This window comes from Anolis sagrei, chromosome 2 (assembly GCF_037176765.1).
Source record: "Anolis sagrei isolate rAnoSag1 chromosome 2, rAnoSag1.mat, whole genome shotgun sequence".
Classification (NCBI taxonomy): domain Eukaryota; kingdom Metazoa; phylum Chordata; class Lepidosauria; order Squamata; family Dactyloidae; genus Anolis; species Anolis sagrei.
The window spans coordinates 33584081-33601705 of NC_090022.1; the positions used below are offsets into that span (position 1 = coordinate 33584081).

Here is a 17625-nt window from a genome sequence, read left to right on the forward strand (position 1 = left end):
TCCATGAACAATCAAATCTACAAAGGTCAGAACCGTAAATGCCTAGAGTCTACTAGTTCCTCCCACAAGTTTGTACTATAGACATCATTCAGTCCTCTATTCATAGGATTGAGAGGTGTTCTGAGTGGCAACTAAGGACAAGCTCTCAGGGGCCTTACTGTTTCCTATGCTGAGCTGTGTGTGTTTCACCATAAAACATTTTGTACAGAAAGCAGTAGTAAAGCCACCAGGGATTCAGTGGGAACTCAGATTAAAAACATTTGCTGATCCTTTTAATATATGAAAGCCTGGAAATCCTAAAAGAACGCAGAAGGCTTTCTCAAGAGAATTATTGAATTATTCATGTTTTGTTAGTTCATTCAGAATGGCTGAGATGAGTTTTTAAGGCAGGAGTATGTACTGGACAAACCACTTGATCAAGGCAGCATTAGATGATTCATCTGACAAGGATCCTTATTGCCACATCCTGCATTCATTCAGCAGAAGGTTATACAAGGTGACCTCCAAGAGCCATTTATTTTCAACTATAACTTTGTCCAAATGTACTGGTTCCCTCACAAAGAGATCCATCAATGGTACATTTTATGTGGTCTATCAAGTATTATCTGTATAGGATCAAGGCATCTAATACAATGCATTCAAAATCAAGATAACCGAAGTTTCCATTAGAAAGCATGAGAAGCCAACATGCCTCCCTTATGTTTCATGCAGACATGAGAGGTCATGGCTAAGATGGCAGCAGCTTTGAACCAGAAAGGTAGTGTCTGTACAATACCAACTATACCAACCTCATTGATGCACTGTTTGACCTTTTTGCATCTCACCTGCCATCTCCTGATTACCCGCTAAAAGTATGCCTTCAAGAACTCTGGTTTCCACATCATATAGCAGTTTTGCTTTTGCATTTTTCTTACACACGTTTCTTTAACTGCTCTGTGCCATCTAATCTTAACTCCCAGTGTTTTCACACTTCAGCATTTGGCATCATTTTAGTTACTACTAAAGAGTCTCCTCACCCGTCACCCTCAAGACTTCAACTAGAAGCTCACAAGCGTTTGCACATCAGCATCTTAAAGTAACATATCCGATACAATTGTTAAGTTTGGAAATTTTAGTCAAAAATCAACCCAAAAAACTTGGGTGGACTGATCAACAGATCAGAGTAAGTACTGTACCTAAACTCTTATCAAAAGAGGAACAATCCCTTTCCGAGTAGAGTTGCAAAAGGCAAGGGCTCGGTCTGTCCTGGAAGAACTCAAAAGAAGCACCAACCCCCTCAACTTTTTCTGCCATGGTCCCACTTCTAGCCTTCTTGAATGCCTGGATGGGGAAATGGAAAAGGGCAATGACTCCTGAAGTGGCATTCGTGCTTCCCCCTCCTGAGGAATGACTCAATTTATCCTGGCTAATATCAAAATCCATGATTTTGGCTCAAAATATTGACCTCAACTAATACATAAGATCAAGTTATACATGAGCACATACAGTAATTTACTATTATATTATTAATTGGCCAGAGGAACTGGCTGCCATAGTAAGTTCTTTTTGAAAAGTTTCATTCTGAAATCTTGGTCATGCACAGCATTAAATGGCCTTCACAGCATCAAAAAGTTACCCTTTTTTTTTTGTTGTGTCAGGAGCGACTTGAGAAACTGCAAGTAGAGTAGGAGAAAATATGTGTTGAACTTCACCGCCAAGTGTTTCTCCCCCACTGGAAATGTTTGTTAGGGCTGTTGGGAATTGCAGTATAAGAGCCACCTAATTCCCATTCTGTTATGAGATAGTCTTAGGTATGCTTATTCACACTTGTGATCAGGCCCTCAAATCAAGCTTACAAATCTTCTCTTTACAGCACTACTGACTCTTTGATGAGAAAGCTTTACATTAAAAAAAAACCCCTGAAACTCCTCAGCTTTAAATAGCTCATTAAACAAATGCAACCTTCTCCCCCCAAAGAGAAGAACAGTCAGTTGTATTATACATTTAATAAATGAAGTTGATCTGAAAACATGAACGGAACATTTATACAGTTCTGTTGTTTACACAGTGAAATAGCCTGTAAAATTCCTACCTACACCATGGCTGCCATTTCCTTAACTACAGCATAACAGGTTATATAACAATAATTATTCCAAAGTGGTTCTTGTATGCATTCCTCTTTCTTCTTCTTTTTTATAAAAAAGTTACATATTAATTACTCTAGAAAGCTTCTGCACTCTGTTTAGCAGCAAATCTCCCTTTTTTATTGTTTCTTGGTACTGCCAGTTCTTGCTGTCAGGCCTACAGAGGGGAGAGAAGAGAGAATTTAGTCGGAAACTGTTCTACATCAGAGGCTTTCAAAAAGTGTCCCTTAGAAAGTTATCAGGTACTCCATAGTAAGCAAGGAGAAATGGCAGGCAGCTTTATGCCACAGATAGTTGGTTCACCATATGAATCCTTCCTTTTAATATGCAATTAGCACATAGCATTCCTGTGTTTTAGATCATACACTTGTTTTGGTGAGGCCAAAGTTTTGGCTAGTTAATAGATACACCCCGGAAAATTCCCCCCAAGTCTTGGGAGAAGTAAATAATGTGAAGGTTACATGAAGCTGAAATGTTATATGCATGCAGTCATAATGAGAAGGAAGAGCTGGCATTCAGGGACCAGAACTTAGATCACCAGCTACTCTTAATTAGCTTTACGTCTTCAGCCCAATAACTGTGTTACTACCTGTTCACAACAAGATACACTGGGTTTGGCAAGCATTTAACTCTATATAGCACTACTTATTTCATTGTAATTATCACTCTACCACATATTGCCCCAATGTAGTAAGAAAAATGACTGGTACCTGTTGGTTTCTACTATTTCATTGACTTTGTCTATTTTGCAGTGTAATCTCCCAGCAGCAATAAATCTTGAAAGTTCCCTGTTTTCAAGAAAAATACAAAAATTGTTAGAACTTTTTCTTACACTCGTAGTCATCCAGTCCAACTCCCTGCCAAGAAGCAGGAAAATCACATTCAAAGCACCCCTGACAGATGGCCATCCAGCCTCTGTTTAAAAGCCTCCAAAGAAGGAGCCTTCACCACAGAACAAGAATCTGGTCTCCAGACAATGGTCATTATCAAAGATAACAGGCCAGAGATCAGATGCAGGAGGTTGGTTGACTCTTCCCCTGTCACAATTAATAATATAATAGAATCACAGAACTGGAAGGGCTTAAGAGTAATTTAGTCCACTGCTTCTTAAAAGTTTGGGTCCCAGCCCCAAATGGGGTCCCCTTAGCTCAATGTTGGGAGTTTCTGAAAGTCACCTAGTGGCTGTTCTCAATGTTTACATGAATCTGTTGTGCAGTGTTTACAGTGGACTGCAAAAGATGCTTCAAGCTGTACTTCATAAAAACGAAAACCAGCTTGTTTAGCGAGCCTTGTAAATGCTGATTTTTTATCAGAAGAAGTTTGATTTTTATACCTGTTTTAAAACAGCTATATACCTGGGGCCATGTAAACTTCTGGGGCCAAAAGGGTCCCAAATGGAAAAGTTTAAGAAGCCGTAATCTAGTCTAACCTCTTGCCAGTACAGAAACCTCAGCTGAAGCGTCCACCTTCCCACCATTTTGTCTAATTCCAGCAACATTAAATGTTTCTTGCCCTAGTCTTTAAGTTTTATAATCTAATGGTTCTCCCTTTTCTATATTACGTTACTTGTTGTCTAAGATGGTGTGAAATTGCTATTCAAATCTTAGAAACGGATTTTTTTAAAAATACTTACTGATCTATAAACTCTACACAGACTCCGAAAGCATCTGCCATATAACCAAGTGTAAGTGACCTATAGGATTCTAGGAGTTGGCTGTAGGCATGGATTCTCATTTCTCGAACATAATAGCGATAGTGAGGGGCAAACAGCCAGTCTTTCTTCATCTCTTGCTCTACAGTGGCTGAAATATAGAAACATATAGAAGATAAAACCTTACAGAAATGTTGTTCTGTTCTATGTACTTGCCAGCATCAGCATGAATTTCTTTGTGTGCAGTGCCCCCAACTAAGTTCAAATATTCAGCACACATGCAACAATGCTAACATGGTAGAAAGCATGTCTCAGCTTTGGCAGAAAGATAAACAGTATTGATACAGTATGAGGATCCTTAGGAAGTACCCTCTGTCTTACTTCACACATGTTCAACCTGCTACTATATGAGGATTAAATGTCTTGTTTTGCTTGTTTCTGGGAGATCTCCTGCCCCTGTATAGTTCACCAAGTTTGGGAAAGTCAGCATAGTGCAAATTGAATATGCCTTGTCCAAAATTTCAAAATCCAAAGTACTCCAAAATCTGAAATTAACCATGTGGATGGTTGCTTCCTGATGGTTCAATGTATATAAACTTTGTTTGATACCACAATTTACTTAAAATATGAAAAAGAATACTTCTAGGCTATGTGCATAAGATACATATGAAACACAATGCCTTGTTTCGACTTGGGATCCTATTTCCAAGATAATTGTGCTATGTATGTTATGCAAATACAGGCACTCCAACCCCCCCCCCCCAAAAAAAATCAAAATAATCCTGGCCCTAAACATTTTGGGTAAGGGATATTCAACCTGTGCTTGAGCTCTGGGACAACCACTTTCCATCTAGGAAGTCATACAGATCAGAAATAAAAATTCCTTACCCAGTGACTGGAAGAAAACTGAATAGCGGCATTCATAGAGTGAAAAAAGATACTGCCGCACTTTGGGTAAACTGTGCAACACTTCTAGGATCTCTGCCCCTTTGATTACCTACAGAAGGTAAGGCAAAAAACCAAAACTCAGACATAAGAGGAATAAGGGAAGACAGGCTCTGCAGGTCCTCTGCAAAAGCAGCTGCTTGGCTTACCTTCTCCCTAAGGTCAGGCCTGTCTAATGCAATCATACTGACATAAACTGTGTATGTTACAAAGGTTTTGTAATCCATCAATTCGTAGGATGTAAATGTAGAAACTGTGTCCAGGAAGAGCTCGGCTGCCTGCTTGAAGTCTCGAATGGCCACACAGTAAAGACCCTGGTAGACCTTGAGGCGATTCCGTCGGTCCCAGTCTCCTCCTTCCTCTATTAAACTATTAAAACAGATAGGTATGTTGTCATTCTACAGTTGTTAGCAAGGTGTACGCCTACTTAAATATGTACTGAGATGAGAAAGCTAGTTAAGCAGACAAAGCCATGCCCTACGGCCACTCAGCTAATCTATTTGGGCAAATAAAGTATAATGTATAATCAGCCCTCCACATTCGCTAAGTTAGAGACACAGGACCCTCATTAAAATGGAAAAATAAAACAGTTGGGAATTTTTATTTATTTATTTGCCCTATTTATACCCTGCCTTTCTCTACCCCGAAGGGGACTCAAGGTGACTTACATACAGGTAATTATTCAATGCCTTAAAATGCATACAATTCCAAAAATATTAAGATAAAATAAAAATAAATTTACTGCAATACATACTAAGCATTTAAAAACATTTCATTAAATACTAGAATCATGTCATCCATAATTGTAGTCCACGCCATTCCATAGTCATTGCATATATTCCAAATTTGTTATTTCACTGCACTATTTTCCGAAAGCCAAATTTTTACTTTCCCTCTGAAGGCTATGAGGGAGAGGGCTGATCTAATGCCACTGGGGAGGGAGAACATCTCTCTAGGAATTTCTAGGTCCTCCATCACAACTTTACAGTCGATTTCTGCTGGAAACAGACCACAAAATTGCACTGAAGGACCTATATATTCCTAGAGATGTCCTTGCTATAGGCCCTCTGGCATGACTCCATAATTAATTTCCAGAGCACAAAGTCAAACTGGAAGACCTAGAGATTTCTAGAGAGAGCATTTAAATCAAATACATGAATAATGAATCCCACAAAAGTCACACCTGTAAATAGGCCATTCTAGGGGATGACATCTAGAAAATATTTGCTTTGGTCAGCTAAGTCAGTGAAGATTTGGGTTATGCCAAATTTATGTCACAATAACCCCATAATTAAAATCTGTGCAGACTGTAGGAAAGGGGGATTACAAATATCTCTTTACACACTAATTAATGATTTAACTTCATATGCAATTAATAGTAGTACAGAATGCAACAATACTTATCAAAAGCATTGTCTAGCTAACAAGGGAACAAAAGCAGGGCAAAGAGAAACCCCATTGGTCTAACTGGTTCCAAGGGGGAATAAAGGAAATCCTATTGCCAACCTGACATTAGAGGAAGATCATCCCACCAACAGTTTTCTAAATGGAAGTGAAATATATTCAGAGGAATGTGCCCAGCTCTGAAAAGAGGAGCTTGGCATGTCTGGAGAGTGGGAAAGGTATTTCCAGACCGCTGAAGCCTGGATTAGGCCCATAAAATGAACACCTTTCCACTCTATTCTAAAGAAAAAAGAAATTATACCTTTTGGCTTTTTCTGTGTTCCGTGTGATGAGGTCATTGTCCATATAAAACAGGCCAATTCGGAGAAGATAGAACACAATATCCAGCCGATGTCCCAAAGCCACAGTTTTGTCATATGTCTTCCGAAAGGCTGTCAGAGCAGCTTCCTACCAATGTAACATTTGCTAATGTTAGACTCTACAGAAATGCCTTGGTAACAGACAGACTTTGCCCACGCATGCAATATCCACAATCCTGCACCACATTTTACCATGGAGCAAAATGGGCGTGTATGGAAAAGGAGGCCACTGCTCAGTAAATCAGTCGTGACAACATCTTTTGGAATCTGAAAGATGTTACTGTTTTTCAATCCGGTTTTAATCCCCTTGATTTTCTGAGTGAGGGCTGCATTCCCTCAGATCCTCTCACCAGTGCAAAATACAGGGAATACAGGAGAGATCTTCAATGTCAAGCTGAGCTTTGGAGCAGAGACACTTTTCCTACATGGCAGGTTGTTTCTCTAAAATACTGATATCTGGAGCAGGTACTTTTTTCCAAAACCCAGAGGAGTAAGAGACAATTCCTCACTTTCTAGTGCTATGCAAAGTGCTGTGTCAATTTGTGAGCTACTGACTACCACGTTATTAAAAAAAATGCAGCAAAGATGGGATCAGGTGATACCAATAGACACAAATATGCTACTAGTCTCTGACACACTAAAAAAATGCTAATGTCCAACATTATATAACATGAAAACATATGGAGAGGTTTTGATGAATGACAGGTTAGTGGCACATACAAGCAAGGAACAACTCTCAGGCTATGACTAAGGCTGAGTCTACACAGGCTGAGTCTCAGTGGTGCCCCCCCCCCCCCCCCCCGGAATGCCCTTCTTAGAAAAATAAGACAGGCCCCATCCCTCCCCTTCTTTCATAAGAGCCTGAAGACCTGGTGCTTTAAACTTCAGGCTCTTTCATAAGAGCCTGAAGACCTGGTGCTTTAAACGCCTTTGAGAATGACTAGTTCTAGCTCAGCGCCAGATACTGTTGAATATGGCCATATCTTTTTCTACCAATTACCCAGGTTACTTCCTCCTATTATGCCCCGTAAACAAACAGCCATAGACTCTACCTAATTTCCCGGGCCCTCTACAAATGCATTAGCCTCGGCCTGGCCTTTTAAATTGCCTTGAATAGGCAGAATTATTTTAAATACACATGTGATATTGTGCTTTTTTATGCTTATATTGTCTTTTTAATTTTATGTTTATGTTGTTTACTTTGTATGCATTAATGATGTTACTTGGAAACTGCTTTGAGTCCCCTCGGGGAGCAAGAGCGGTATATAAAGTTTTGTTGTTGTTGTAGACTAGAATTTGGGACCCCTCAACAATAGGTTTGCCATTATATTTTTGATAGGTTACCATTACTGTTTACTAATTCATGGATGACTGTGAGGATTAATATGCTGCTTGTTACCATTTACTAAGGCTTTAAAAATTATAACATCTTTTATTGCCATAAATTTCCAGAAACCAGATTCCAATTGATTGTATGCAGCTGATGAACAGTGAAAGTATAAGCCAAATAAAATTTGGCCCTAAATAGCCACAAGTTTCTGTCTGAAAGACAGTCAACTCACTGGTGCAGAAGCAAGGCCTCCTATCATCTTATCTTCAGTATGCACGTGATAATTACTCTGATAGTCATAAAGACCTCAAAAGAGAACATCCCAGCCAAGCATGTCTCAGGATGCTACTTAGAGGAACACATGAACATAATCCAGTGCAATCACTCAATGCTTTATGCAATCTGAGCCCGGCACCTACCTTGTCCCCAATCCGACAGAGGTACTCTGCTTTGGCCATCATGGCATCACGAATTTCACTTTCTCCCAAGTTCTTCTCTGCATCTTCCAATTCGTCATCAAGCCGCTTAAGCTCATCCTCATTTGCTTTCTTCATCTTGCTTAAGAGATCGGAATCTATCTGCCAGTCGAGAGATTTGCAGAGGGATTCGTAATACGGGGCCATATCTGAGAAGAGAATTGTCACAGTATTGGTTAAATGCGGAGTCCTCAAAACACTGCAACTTCAAAGATATAGTTAGACATGTTCAATGGAGACTAGGCCTCCCCGAAACCAAATCCTTGCTCATTTTCAAAATATACTGTATGAACTGGAATGTCTAAATTTTTCACAACCTAATCCATCTCACAGGGTTCTCATAAAGACCAGCCAAAATGTGGTTTTATTCTGAAGGGGGCATTTAAAAATGTAATAAATACTGACCTGCAGTCGTAAGCAGTACAGTATACTCTAGCATCTAAAGAGTTTTCCACCTCATATTCTGTGTTTCTAAATAGCAGGGAGTTGGACTTGTGATCTCTTCCAACTTTTTGATTCTATGATTCTAAGTAACATTTTTTTGAAATAAAATTAGCTATTTGCTCAGTGTCTGACTTGGATTCTTGGAGCAAAAAAGCCTCAAGACAGTCATATGGGAAAAACAGCAAAGGATACATTAGATCTTTCTTGCCCTCTTGCCTGATACTAATGAGCAGTTAAGGAAAGCATACAATACATAGTCGACTTCAGAGTAGGGGCAGTATGTATTGCTCAGGTTGTTCTATTGGCCATCAAACAAATTACACAGTGCAGAATATTAAACCCTGCCAAAGAAAAGGTAATTCAAGATTTCAGAATAGTTAACCACTCTAAATGTGGCATTTCATCTTCACAAGGAAGACGTACCTGACCTATGGACTGTGGGGATTCCTGGATCTCTGAGCACCCCCAGAGCTCAACACCCAATTTAATACAATCTTGGTGCATAAAGAAGGGAGATTGCCCTAATGAGTCATTCAGAAGATTCTTACTTTAAGGGTGCATCTATGGTGTATAATTAATGCAGTTCGACACCATTTTGACTGCCACGCCTCAAAGTTGTGGAATTCTGGAACTTGTAGTTTGGTGAGATAACAGCACTCTTTGGCAGAGAAGGCTACAGACCTTTAAAGACAACAATTCCCATGATTCCATAGCACCAAGCCATGCCTCTTAAAACGGTGTAAAACTGCATTTATTTTAGCATTATTCAGACTATTTTCATTTTAGCACTATGTCACTAATACCACGTTTATCTATTTGTCTCACATGGAGGAGCTTATCTTCCCAATATACAAGCCATGCAGGGAGATTTGTTGAGAGGATAAACTTGAATGTAAATACTGCTGAAATGATCTTAGTGTCTTATTATTACTGGAGAGATTATGAAAGACTCTCCAGAAATGATACTGTAAGTACTGAGAGTTAGATGACTCATTCTCACACACACATATAATGACAGTGCAATTGCTCTGGGACTGTGATGACCAGGAGAACTGACCAAGGCATAATAAAGAGAACAAGGAAGGTTCACAAGCTAAAGAAAAAAAGTATGGGCAATTATTAAATATAGGAAATAATAATTACACAGCTACCAAACTGAATGGGAAATGATATGTAAAAACTAGTTGGAACTGTACACAAATGCTTGTACAATGGTGGTTCAATAAATGTGCAGGCTGTGTGGCAGCTAACGCAACATATAACCAATATTACTATTTAAGAATCTGCACTAATCTGGTGTGTCAGGTACACCACTGGTGAAAAATTAGAAAGGCATAATAAAAACAAAGGATATTAAGATGGCGCCATTGAGAGAAAGTGAAGTCCTAACCTCATCATATTAGTTCATCCATTGCCATTTGGGTCTATGCCCCCATTATACACCCATCTCTCCTGTGAGCCCTGAAGAGTGCTAGGTGTGTTTGTGACTTATTGTTAAACTCTGGGGCAGAGACAAAAGTGACTCTTGGACTGAATGGACCTGTGGTCTCTTCCAACTCGATGATTCTATGATTTGCCACAAACTATGTGATCATGGAGAAGTCTTTCCAAACTTCCTACAAAACTCCAAATGTCTAATCACTCTCACTTATGGTGCAATCTGCTTTGTGTCTACTCGGAGCAACCGTAGTTGCCTCCATGGCCATCTCCTATACTACATTTCATAACATACTCATTCCTTCACTTGACTTTTTCTTTTCACCCTACTACAGAGGTTGGCAGAGGGCAGAGCTACTCATCTATCAGAAATAAGTACTCTCTGATACACTAGCAAGGATTTCTTGCTGTTGTTGGGGGCCTTCAAGTCATTTTTGATCTACGGAGACCCTATGATAGATCTACTATAGTGTTTTCTTGGAAACATTTCTTCAGAAAATGTTTGCCTTCCTCTAATGTGGAGAGTATGCAATTGGCTCAAGGTCACCCAATGTGTTTCATGACTGAACACAAATTTGAATCCTGGTCTCCAGAGTCATAATCCAATTCTCAAAACACTACACTATGCTGGAATTCAAGGATCTGATCCTCCTGGTTTCCTTAACAGCCCAACAATACCACTCTACTCCCAAGCTATGCTGCTAAAATGAAAAACCTTCTGAAAACTAAACATTATGTATGTGAAAGAACTATGAGCACTGATCATATTAGGACCATAAATAAGTCCCTAGTAGATCAGTATTTTTAATTCAAAGTGATGTCTTTTACACCAGGCTCTGACTAGGGGCTCCCAGAGTTTTAATTAAAAAGAAAACACCCCTGACCTAACAAAAGCCCTTGATTGTGAAGACAACTTTTCCTTCTTCCTACAAAGCCCCAAATGTCTATTTGGCACTAAATAGAATATTGCAAAGTGTCGCAGGCGACACATCAGCAATCAAGTGGAAGTCTATATTCCTAAATTCAATAAACAGTAATCTTAGAAGAGGGACAAGCACATAATTTAATACTGAGAAAAGAGGTACAGAGCAAAAGGGAGAAAAACAGAACAATTACTCTTACTTCTAAAAATAGGTTCAACAAAATCAGTATATGCTAAAATATTACCTGTGCAATTAACAGACAAGGCAGCCCCAGGCCACCTATCTGAAACATGGAAGTATCACTAATCTAACTGACAAGATTTTAATAAGAATTATTTAAAAGTTTATTTCTCCCCCTTCCACATTTATCACATCAGTTTTCAGGGAAGAGGGCAACACACACTCAACTTGGCAGTCATGAAAATAAAGGTAAAACTTTAAATTAATCTAAAATTTACATTATCCAAACTAAGTCAAGATTCCAGGAGCTTAATGAAAAGTTCATTAAAATACCTTAAAATTCAAGGGAAGCAATCATAGTTAAGTAACAGTCCTTTACTCACATATGATCCCAGCTTCAATCTCTGGTATAAGCAGAGGGTTGGGAATAACTTTTGCCTATTCTACTTTGATAGGAATTTTTATATTTATACTTTTTATTATGTTTTTGTAGAATTTAAATGTGCATGGTTTTAACATACTGTAAGGCTCCTTGACTCTGATTACTCGGGGGGAAAGTGAACATAAATCAACTAAAACAACAACAACATTATCCCATCTTTCTCACAATGGAATTCAAGATGACTTACAAAAAAAAACCTAGTATGACCTAGTCATGTTACTACCATTCATTACACAAACCAATAATTTGGTTATGGTACAAATTATGCTCATAATATGATTAATGGTAACTAAATACATAAGTACATTATCCTTTATCTAAAATACTTGGGACCAGAAAAGTTTTGGAATGTCTATATTTGCATATTTTTTAAGAGGGCTTTAGACTTCTTTCCCAAAAAGTAAATAAATAGAAGTAGTTGTGGTAGTTGCCTCAGCATTTAACAAACTGATTCAATAGGCCTCCTCTACTTGGGTTTAACCAAAAGTATGTTCAGCCACTGCTAAGAGCTGGCATGGGCAAACTTTGGCCCTACAGGTGCTTTGAACTTCCAAGTCCCACAATTCCTAACAGCCTACCTATCCTGAGTATTGGTGTTCCTTCAGCCCTGTGTCTCCGAGCACACACAGAGCAGACAGTCCACAGGGAGCAATTTGGTTTTCAAGAAGGGGGCATTCGAGTAGGAGTTATCTTTTGCATTTCTTATGATTCTAAGGACCTCATATGCAGTGTATAAATATATAGTGGCATATACATTCTTAAAATTAAAATCCGAATGCACAGGGTGGTGAGCTAGTGACAATGGAGATGGGGAAAGCCCACTGATAGTGGTGAGAGTATAAAGGAGGAGAGTGCATTTGCACAGAAAAGGAGGTAACTCTCATGCCAAATACCCCATCCTTCTCAGGGCCCTTCCATTCAGGGCCTATATCCCAGCATCTGATCCCAGGTTTTCTGTTTATCCCAGACTACCTGGCAGTGGAGATTCATATAACCCAGTTTATTGCAGAATACCTGGGATCAGATCGTGGGATATGGGGCCTGCCTGGAAGGGCCCTCAGTGTTCTTTTAACATGACAAGAGATACAAAACATGCAAAGATGTCTTTTTGTTCTACATATGAATGTAGTGAGAAATCTGTGGAAAAAAGTTCAAAGCACAAATTATGACATTCAGAGGTCAGTCAATATATTTCTAAGAAAATAATAATAATATGATTATCAGTCTCCAGAATAGTTATTTCCAAACACATTTTGTAATAAAGTTACCCCGAATCCATACTTTCACTCTTTTATTTTTCTCTTTCAGGAAGCTCATGTTCTTTGGAAGGTTGTTGAGACCAAGGCCCCTTCCGCACAGCTGAATAACATCCCACATTCTCTGCTTTGAACTCAAATATATAGCAATGTCGACTCAGATAATATAACGGTTGCTTACGTTTGCATATTTTTATTCAAAGCAAATGAAATTTGGGTGATAGTTCAAAATATCAATTATGAAAAAGGTTTAACAAATCGTACATTATTTGTTTATTAGATCCCATTACAACATTATAAATATGCAATCTTGTCTTCGTTTACAGCAACTAACTTATTCAGTATTGTGCTGGAAGACCATTTTCCAATTATGTTAAAAATATCACTACATGTGCAACCTTCCAGCCACTGGTTTTATACTGCTGTATAATACAGGAAAAAAAATGAAGGAACAATCTCCTGTAAATCTTAATTTGATACTGGACACTTATTCTCTGTACAAACAAAAACATATATGGTTGAAACTGTTCATTATATTTGCTATTTCTATTATCGAAGGCTTTCATGGCCGGAATCACTGGGTTGTTGTAGGTTTTTTCGGGCTGTATGGCCATGGTCTAGAAGCATTGCCTCTAGACCAGGGGTCCTCAAACTAAGGCCCGGGGACCGGATGCGGCCCTCCAAGGTCATTTACCCGGCCCTCACTCAGGGTCAACCTACGTCTGAAACGACTTGAAAACACACAACAACAATGACAACAATCCTATCTCAAAAACACACTTCCCATTGAAATACTAATAAGTTTATATTTATTAAAAATGTCCTTTATTTTAATTATTGGATTGTTATTGTTTTTTGCACTACAAATAAGATATAAGCAGTGTGCATAGGAATTTATTCATGCTTTTTTCAAATTATAATGCGGCCCTCCAACAAGTTTGAGGGACTGTTACCTGGCCCTCTGTTTAAAAGGTTTGAGGACCCCTGCTCTAGACCATGGCCATACAGCCCGAAAAAACCTACAACGACCCTTTGCTATTTCTGTTTCACTGATTGCTGATTGCTTGAGCTGATTGCTCTGGCAGTGTCTTCCACTGTAAATATCAGTACATAGTTTTTCAAGGTAAAACGCAGCAGATTTGCAGTTTTGGGAGATGGGCTTGAACCTCTGTATAATGTTTATATTTATCTCAATTGGCTTTCCATTTTGCTATTTCTGTTTCAAAGTTTGAGCTGATTGATCCGACTGTGTCTTCCATTGTAAATATTGGTACATTGTTTTTCATGGTAAAATACAGCACATTTGCAGTTTTGGGAGACTGGCTTGAAGCTCTGTATAGTGTTTATATTTATCTCAATTGGCTTTCCATAGAGCTACTTGCAGCAAATATGTTCATGGTAATAAAAGATAACCAAGTTCAAAGCAGATATTGTGGGATATTCTGCCTTGATAGTCTGGGTTATATGGCTGTGTGGGAGGGCTTTTTTTTTTTTTTTTTTGGTAGTGTCAGGAGCGACTTGAGAAACTGCAAGTTGCTTCTGGTGTGAGAGAATTGGCCGTCTGCAAGGATGTTGCCCAGGGTACGCCTGGATGATTTGATGTTTTACCATCCTTGTGGGAGCCTTCTCTCATGTCCCCGCATGAGGAGCTGGAGCTGATAGAGGGAGCTCATCCGCCTCTCCCCGGATTCGAACCTGCGACCTGTCAGTCTTCAGTCCTGCCAGCACAGGGGTTTAACCCACTGCACCACCGGGGGCTCCTTCCCGGTGTGGGAGGGCTGTAGTTTGACAAGGCCTTTGGCCTTCTCTACCAAAGAGTGCTGACGCCTCACCAAACAACGTCTCCCAGGATGCCATAGCACTGAGCCACGGCAGTTACAAGTGGTGTCCTGTTGCGTTAATTCTGTAGTGCGGGCCCACGTCTCACCGTGCTCTTTGATGGCGGCCATGAGCTCCTGCCGGGCGGCCGGGTCCGGGCGCTGCGGCTGGAGGCTGAGGAGGAAGCGGAGCTGCGCGATGCGGAGGTCCGGGTTCTTGGGCAGGCCCTCCTCCTCCAGGTTCTCCAGCGGCATCGCGGCGGCGGCGAGGGACGGAGCAAGAGACTGAGAGAAAGGAGAAGGAAAAGGCGCCGCGCCGGCCAGTGACTCAGGCACTCACCCGGAAACGGAAAGAAGCCCCCGGGAAAAGGCCCCGCCCACACCCTTACTTACGCCCAATAGCCTGTAACGCTGGCTACGTCCAATAAGCCCCGCCCACACAGCTGCGTACACCCTATAGGCCCCGCCCACACCGAAGCGTGCAACCAAAAGGTCGCTTACGTATAATAGGCCCCGCCCATTAAGCTGCGTACGTCCAATACGCCTTCCCTTACGTCTAATATGTTCCGCCCATATCGCTGCGTACGTCCATTAGACCCCACCACACACATTCCTTACGCCCAATAGGCCCCGCCTACATCGTTGCGTACAACCAATTGGCCCCGCCCCTGCTTACGCCCAATAGATCCCTCCTGCAGAGCGCTTACGTCATATGCGTTCCGCCCATATAGCTGCGTGCGCCAATAAGCCCCGCCCACACCGCAGCGTACACCCAAGAGGAACCGCCCGCACAGCCTTCACGTCAAAGAGGCCCCGCCCAGAACGCGGCTTAGGTTTGATAGGCCCCGCCCACACCACGTCTTACGTCCAGTAGGCCCCGCCCACATCATGGCGGACGTCCAATTGGCCGGCCTCTGTCAAAAGGACTCGCTCTCTTCCTCGCTGTAGTCCTCGTGGAGGCGGCCCTTTCTCTTTGTGTGTGGCCAAGAGGGGCGGAAGTCGCCTGATTCCATTTGGGATAATGATAATAAAATTACAACAGCAAAACAGCAGAGAGGAAACAACCAGGCACATCTTAACACTTCCCAGCAAGAGATTTTCCCAGGCTCAGGCAGGCTTTCAAATGCTAATGAAGGTGATCAGTTGAAACATTCACACCTAGCTCCAGCAGGGAAGAGCTCCTTGCCCCACCCCAGCCATTCCACAGATATATAAACCCATTGTCCTAATTCCAACAGACCTCACTACCTCTGAGGATGCTTGCCATAGATGCAGGCGAAACGTCAGGAGAAATGCCTCTAGCACATGGCCCTATAGCCCGAAAAAACCCACAAGAACCTAATAATATATTCAATTTGTTTTTCTTAAAATAGATAATAGGATTTTTTCTTGGACTTTTTAAAAAAATTCTAGCTTGTCCTCAAGGCCAAAGAATTACCACAAGTATTCCTGCTCTAATACAGCATTTTAATATGGTTATATGTTTGTGAGAAAGAAAATCTTCGACAATTTTATTCCCACAACAAATCATAATTACTTTTTTCCCAAGATCTAATTATTGTGTCATCATAGGAAATAAAGAGAAGGGAGGAAATTCAAAACACTCTGGGTTCATTCTTCCTTTTCCTTCTTCCTGCTTTCTTCTTTCTTTCCTTCTTCCTTCCTTTTCCTTCTTTCCTTCTTCCTGCTTTCTTTCCTTCTTCCTTCCTCTTTTCCTTTCTTCCTTTTCCTTCTTCCTTCCTTCCTTCCTTCCTTCCTGCTTTCTTTCCTTCCTTCTTTCTTTCTTTCGTTCCTCCTTTCTTCCTTTCCTTCTTCCTTTTCCTTCTTTCCTTCCTTCCTGCTTTCTTTTGTTCTTTCGTTCTTTCTTTCCTTCTTTCTTCCTTTCCTTCTTTCCTTCCTGCTTTCTTTCCTTCTTCCTTCTTTTCCTTTCTTTTCCTTCTTTCCTGCTTCCTGCCTTCCGTTCCTTCTTTCCTTCCTGCTTTCTTTCCTTCTTTCTTTCGTTCCCCCTTCCTTCCCTTCTTTCTTCCTTTTCCTTCTGCTTTCTTTTGTTTTCGTTCTTTCCTCCTTTCTTTCCTTCTTTCATTCCTTCCTTCTTCCTTCCCTCTTTCCTTCTTTCATTCCTTCCTTTCCTTATTTCCTTCCTTCCTGCTTTCTTTCCGTCTTTTCCTTTTTCCTTCCTCCTTTTTTTCCTTCTTTCTTCCTTTTTTCTTTCCTTCCTTCTTCCTTCCTTCCTTTCCTTCTTTCTTTTTTCCTTTCTGCCTTCCTTCCTGCTTTCTTTCTTTCCCTCTCTCTTTCCTTCCTTCCTTCCTTTCTTTGTTTTCTTCTTTCCTTCCTTTCCTTCCTTGGACTAAACAGGAAAACCAAGTGCTGGTCCTACAGCGACCTCTGGTGGATGGACGAGCTCATTTCATCTGAAGCAAGGAATGTGGAACTTTCTTGTGCTGCTCCTTCACTGCAAATTCAGTGAAGTTTGACGCCGCTTTAACTGCTATTGTTCACTGCTGTAGAGTATGTTTTATAAGATCTTGAGCCTTCTCTGCCAAAGAGTGCTGGTGCCACAGCAAAACTACAACTCCCAGGATTCCATAGTGCTGAGCCTTGGCAATTTAAGTGATCTCAACCTGCATTAATTCTGCAGTGTAGATGCAGCCTTTCTTGGATATTGAATAAACACTGTTCACATAACCAAATAGAGGATTATGACCTGTTAGACTGGTAAACTATTAGATTATGGCCAATTGAGAAAACCATAATCTTTATATCTTTTAAGAAATTGTATCCACGTGTATTTCTGCTTGGCAATTGATTTTCAGCTGCTAGACTGATTTCCAGAACTAT

General features: G+C 40.5%; 1 protein-coding gene across 1 annotated transcript; it reads right to left on the minus strand.

The window, feature by feature from the left end:
- Window positions 1–1970: 1970 nt before the first annotated feature.
- On the minus strand, window positions 1971–15156 carry PSMD6 (proteasome 26S subunit, non-ATPase 6). Its single transcript, XM_060766429.2, has 8 exons — window positions 14898–15156; window positions 8232–8437; window positions 6425–6570; window positions 4869–5088; window positions 4663–4771; window positions 3757–3925; window positions 2834–2911; window positions 1971–2280 (listed from the first exon to the last, which is right to left on the minus strand). The coding sequence occupies exons 1-8, from the start codon at window positions 15040–15042 to the stop codon at window positions 2184–2186; spliced, it is 1170 nt and encodes a 389-aa protein (XP_060622412.1). The 5' UTR covers window positions 15043–15156; the 3' UTR covers window positions 1971–2183.
- Window positions 15157–17625: the final 2469 nt, after the last annotated feature.

Coding starts and splice junctions, on each gene's coding strand:
- PSMD6 (XM_060766429.2), bottom strand. CDS start 15,042: ATGCCGCTGGAGAACCTGGAGGAGGAGGGCCTGCCCAAGAACCCGGAC. Junction 8,438..14,897: donor GGCCGCCATCAAAGAGCACG/GTGAGACGTGGG, acceptor TTCTCTTCTCAG/ATATGGCCCCGTATTACGAA. Junction 2,912..3,756: donor TGTGTAGAGTTTATAGATCA/GTAAGTATTTTT, acceptor TCTTGAAAACAG/GGAACTTTCAAGATTTATTG.